At 28.9% G+C, this 5,955-nt stretch overlaps 1 protein-coding gene across 1 annotated transcript; it reads right to left on the bottom strand.

Annotated features, from left to right (window-relative positions):
- Positions 1 to 526: 526 nt before the first annotated feature.
- Positions 527 to 4,352, bottom strand: LOC121784113 (agamous-like MADS-box protein AGL104). The gene is made up of 8 exons (XM_042182293.1): positions 4,168 to 4,352; positions 3,827 to 3,880; positions 3,702 to 3,720; positions 2,932 to 2,993; positions 2,743 to 2,842; positions 1,810 to 1,860; positions 745 to 821; positions 527 to 653 (listed from the first exon to the last, which is right to left on the bottom strand). The coding sequence occupies exons 1-8, from the start codon at positions 4,350 to 4,352 to the stop codon at positions 527 to 529; spliced, it is 675 nt and encodes a 224-aa protein (XP_042038227.1).
- Positions 4,353 to 5,955: the final 1,603 nt, after the last annotated feature.

Consider the following 5,955-nt stretch of genomic DNA (forward strand, 5'->3'; position numbering starts at 1 on the left):
ACAATTTCATGAATAATAACAAAATTTGAATATAAAAAAAAAACAGAAAACATAATTCGAATTTTGTAAATGTAAATCGAAAAAAATATAAACATAAATCTAATTTTGCAAGAGTGAAAGAAACAACAACGGCAAATGAGTGAAAAAAAGAAGAAAAATATTTCGCAAGTGAAAAAAATAATTGAGGTTAAAGCACCAACCTAATTATTATCTTTTGTACAAATAATATATCAATAAAACTTTTTTCAGCCAATTCAAGTAGTAAATGAATATTGAATATACATCGCCTCCACCTCTATTTAAATTTCGAATAAATAAATTATGCATATCATAGTTGAAAATGCCAGATTAAATATGAAAAGAAAAAAGGATCAGAAATTTATAATATGCCGAGTCTACTCTTTACGAGTATGTATGGACGACATTAATTATTGAGTTTTAATAGTATAGTTCAACAAAAATAAAGTCACTGTTTTACGGTATATGTTTTATTAATTTTTTATTTAAAATCAACTCCATCCAAACCTCAATACTCCATACTTATATTGCATGACTTATTCCGCATCCTCTGTGATTCAATGAAGCCTAGGCTGAGATGAGGCCCTGCAGCTGAGCTTGATCCACTTTGATTTTCATCCATATTTAACCTCATCCTGAAAAAATCAATTTTATAAAATCAATTTTAATTTGATAATTTAATAAGTATTATTCATATATGTTATTATATTTAAAATAAATAAAAACTGCCGAGCATGGTTTCCCTCAGCAGAGTGACCAATCAACGAAACTGCATCATCCATTTGCATCGTTGCTGCCTGCACCTAAAAATATATATTTTTTATTCATGTACTTATAATTAGGATCTGGGACACGGAATTGAAATTGAATTGGAAAGAAATGAATTGTAATTCAATCCCAAATCCTTTGTTTGCAAAATGAAATAGTTGATATGAAATTGAATTTGAAAAATTGCACGCACACACACTACACACGTTGCACAATCATTAAATACACACACACACACACATACTCTCTCTCTCTCTCTCTAATAACATACTTTGCGCGCGCACACACACTACACACAATCAATAAAAACACACTACGCGAGCGCGCACACACACATACATAACTCACTATATACACACACTACAGACTACACCACTCACAAGGCACATACTACATGTAATATGTGTAGGAGTGTGCATTTGTGCAACGAGTGTGAATGTGTGTGATATGTGCAGTGTGTGTGCATGTGTGTGCAAGAATGTGTGAATATGTGTATTGTGTGTAATTTAACAAATAATTGGAATTTCACTACTTTTGATATGGAATTCAAATTGTAGAATTGGAAGATTTGGAATTGTAATTCAATTCCAAATTCAGGATTTTTTATGATACCAAACAACGGATTTGAAATTGAATGCTCCAATTCTAATTCCACACCTCCAATTTTGTGTATTAAATAGAGCCTTAGGTAACTGTGCATAGATAAATTGAAAATTTAAGGTGTCTTTGCAACAAATACTCATGTTTATTGCACTTTCTATACAGAAGAAAGCAAGGTTATCTTCAATACAAAAACTTACAAACGTGCATATATCTAAGCTAACATATAAAACAAATGCGAATTAAATCTTATCAGATATTTGATTCGAAAATCATGAAAATTAGAATTTTTGATTAAAAGATCTGGTTACAAACCCTAATTCTTGTCAGCCTCAATTAGTTGAAAAAATTTATAAGAGCTAGTATTAAATAAGCAACATATGTACATATTATAATAAAAGAATATATCATATATTGTGTTACCTCAACATTTTCAGTGCTTTCGAGACCAAGTTGATTGCCTAGCAGTTTGGCCTACAAAAAAGATCAATGCAGAGTTGATTATGGAAATAAAATTTTGGAAAAAATATAGCACATGCAATTATGAAGTAGCTTTAAAATTACATCACATTATTTGTTATTAACTTTTACTAAAACATCCTTGAATTCAGTTCAATTAACATCATACTCCATCTTTCCGCAAAATGTTGTCCATGTTTTACTCGGCGCGGGTTTTGAGAATGTGAAGAAAAGTTAGTTGAAAAAGTTAGTGGAATGTAGGCCTCATATTTATATATTTGTTTTATAATAGAATATGAGTGTAATTAGTCAGTCGAAAGTATGATACATTTACCAAAAATGGAAAAATACAAAGTGGACAACATTTCACGGACGGACCAAAATGGCAAAACTGGACAACATATCACAGACAGAGAGAGTATATACAAAAGCAACACTAAACCTATCTAAGCATATAAAGCTGGATTTTGCTCACTCAAGTTTTTTTTAGCTCTTAGAGCAAATGCAAGGAAAATATGTAAATTGAGAACCCATGTTTCTCATTTATCTTTTAAAAATCGTATATGTATCTTCTTAAAAAGTAATGTATTTCAAGAAAATAAGGTAAATAAAAAGAGGTAAAGTAAAATAACTGCCATATTTATTTTTTCAAATTGAATCAGATATAATACCGTCTTAATTATCTTTCATGTTCAAGAATGAGTTTTTATAAAGAAAAAGTAAATACTCCATAATAGTTATTTCTCTTTTCCTCTTTACTTGAAATTGCTCATATCCTTATTCTCTTATTCATATCTATTCCATTGGAAATTAGTAATCAATGAAAAATTTAATGAAAATTTCTGTTGGCTGATTTCACAGATCGTAAAAATCGATATTATAATTGAAAATACTTACCTTTGATGTCTGGATACGTTGAATAGCAGTTGTAAGAAACTGCTGGTAAACTCCTGCTTCAATAGCTGAATTGATTTTTTCAACGTTAGGTTCGTAATATCTGCACATAATTAAAAAATTAAAATTAATTATTTAATTATGAATAAAATATAAAGGGAAAATATATATAGTAAATTTAAAAATTCCTACCTCATTTTTTCCTGAGACTCACGTTGTTTCCTAGTGAGTTTGTCCAGTTTCTCTTCAAGTTCCTGTTATTAGCCAATTCAAATTAATATAGTTAAAATCAATAATATGTTTGTACAATCACCGATAACATTCTAAAAAAATTGTAGGACATTTTATAATTAAATGAAATTTACTGATTGAATAGTTTGAGATATTCCATAAAGAGTTCGTTTAAATTCTCAAAAAATTCAAACTAGATTGTTAATATTATTACTAAGAGTATTCTTTATTTGGTTCGACATGTTTTGACAAATTATTTATAAAAATATTAATAAATAGTTGAATTAGATCTTGAAATGAAGTTTCTAATTAATTATAAGAAGACCATAGACGCACATAAAATAATATTCCTACGTATATAAACAACAAATTTGTATTGAAATCGAATTGAAGCATATGCAAATAGTTAGTGTTAATTACCTCAATACTGAACTTGTTTGACCAGCAAATTAGCATGGGAATGAAGATCCACGTCAAGAAACAAAAGAATATCATTAAGAATAACAATGATTTTTGTTTTGTAAGAATAATATATACTTTTAAACTTATTAAAGTGAAGGCAAAGTCCTTACACTGCTATCTTCTCCAGCATTTCACCTTCATACTTCAATTGTTTTAGTTTTTGAGACAAAAACTACAAAATAAAATTGATTTGTCAATACTAATAATAAAAGATGAATTCTTCAATTGAAATACTACAATTTTTGAAAGCGTGGGAAATCTGTATGTACCTCTTCGTGATTGATAGGCCTGCAATGGAAACAAAATTGCAAGGAATCTTTTAAAAATAATTAAAGAAAAGAAATGTGGTTTATGAAAAAAAAATTAATAAATGGAAAACCTAATTACAACTTACCCTCCTCTAAGCTCATCTGGCCTGTCAACAAATCGAAGTAGTATATCCTCAATTCTGCAAGGAAAAAAATTAAAAAAAAAATAAAAAGAATTAGTTCAATTGTAACATCATGTATTAAAATTGTAAATCATTTCTCACTTTTAAAACTATTCAGATCTGAGTCATTCTCGTTACCCTAACTCTTCTTACTAAATTTTATTTCAAATAGGCAAGCATTAATTTTACCTCGTTGGCTAGATACGTAATCCTACTAATATCATCAACCTAACTCCATTTCTAGCATTTTTTCTTGCAATTAACATAAAAAATTAAATAAAAGATATATAAATAAAGATGAAAACCTTCCATTGCTAGCAAAACTAGCAAGGCGGCCGGACGGTGCAAACATGATGAGGGCGACGTCGGTGTCACACAGCACTGCAAGCTCGCCGGCCTTCTTGATGATGCCCTCCTTGCGCTTCGTATAAGTGAGTTGTCTGGAGGTGGGGTTTTCGATCAGCCTCATGGAGAGCTTCTTCCGTCCCATGGTTGGAGAGTCGCTGAGAAAAAAGGAGAAGGAGATGGGGAAGACTTAGAAAAGGAAGATGAAGAAGAGAACAAAATGTGAAGAACAATGTGATTTTTGTAGCGTTTTATGCAAATAAAAGGGTATATCTATGCGGCCACATTATGGAGGGCCAGAAATGGTATGTTAGTAAATATTGAAGTTATGAATAATAATAATAATTTCATTGTCTTATTATTAATGTTTTTGCTATTTTCGTATTATACATTTTATTATAGTATCATGACATTATTTTTTTTAAATTATCATTATTTCAGTTTTAACATATTTAATAATTATTAATTTTAATCTTCAAACGTTAATTCCGAATTTTGCTCCATATCACTACAATTACATTAATGTAACATATAATAATAATAATAATAATAATAATAATAATAATAATAATAATATTATTATTATTATTATTATAATTATGATTATTATTATTATTATTATTATTATTATTATTATAGTGTAAAACATGACACGACACTAGTACACTATACAATAAAATGAATTTCAATAATTAACTATAATATCATATTATAGTATATTTATTTAATCTTGTTAACAAAAACTGAAAAGGAAAGATAAGCAAATATAACAGGGTAAACATCTTCTAATTAGCAATAAAAACATTCCTTGGTTGAATTAAGTAAAGGGTAGAATAGTCCTAAATAGATGATACTTTCTAGGTACATTAAATTTCATTAGTCTCATCCAGTTATCTAGATGACCAGCTATAATATGACAATTTAGCACAACTCAATGAAATTAGCCTATAAAGTTTGTATGACCAAATGAAATAAATGTTGAGCTTAGCCATAGTGCAAATGCACTATTTTAGTGCATTTGAGGGAATCCGCTTTGGCAGCGTATTTGAGCTAGGTTTTCAATAATATTTTAAGAGGAAATATATACTCCCTACGTCCCATTGAAGATAACTCACTTTCCTTTTTGGTTTGTCTCAACTAAGATGACTCAATATTAAAATTGGAAAAACCTTTATCTCTACTTTAATCCTTCTCTCTTACTTTACTTTCTCCACTTCACACACAAAATAAAGTTGCACAAATTCTCGTGCCGCCCAAGGAAGGGGTCATCTTCCTTGGGATGGAGGGAGTAATTTCTAATTGATTCTAATTAAATATACAATATTGAAAAATCAAAACCAGATTTGAAAAGCACTTGGTTTTAAACATAAAATCTAAATGTGAGGGGGGTGGATGCTCCAATGGGTTTATGTCATGTGAATTTTGTAAATATTATTTTCTACTTTTCAAAGTGTATAAATATGCTATTTTTTTGTTATTGAATTTTTAATAATTAAGGTCTTTGTGTATTACTAGTAAAAATATTATTCAACCACATATAAAAATTATTAACAAACAAGCATTTGATTCAATTACACATTTTGTTTCGGTGCAACCTTTGTATCTAGATTAAACGCATGATTATTGCACTTTATTTTATTCGTATATTCGTATATAAAAAATTTAAGGTAATATGGTAAATGTCACACGCGCGTGTGTAACAATAGGATCAAATACGGATAAAATCACAATAGTACGACATACGACAT

The sequence above is a fragment of the Salvia splendens genome, chromosome 21 (assembly GCF_004379255.2).
Source record: "Salvia splendens isolate huo1 chromosome 21, SspV2, whole genome shotgun sequence".
NCBI classification, from domain to species: Eukaryota; Viridiplantae; Streptophyta; class Magnoliopsida; order Lamiales; family Lamiaceae; genus Salvia; species Salvia splendens.

Excerpts from the sequence above, each read along its gene's own strand:
- LOC121784113 (XM_042182293.1), bottom strand. The coding sequence starts at position 4,352 with ATGGGACGGAAGAAGCTCTCCATGAGGCTGATCGAAAACCCCACCTCC. Across the intron at positions 2,843-2,931 it reads GAGTCTCAGGAAAAAATGAG|ATATTACGAACCTAACGTTG; the intron begins GTAGGAATTTTT and ends AATTATGTGCAG. Across the intron at positions 1,861-2,742 it reads AACGTATCCAGACATCAAAG|GCCAAACTGCTAGGCAATCA; the intron begins GTAAGTATTTTC and ends TCTTTTTTGTAG.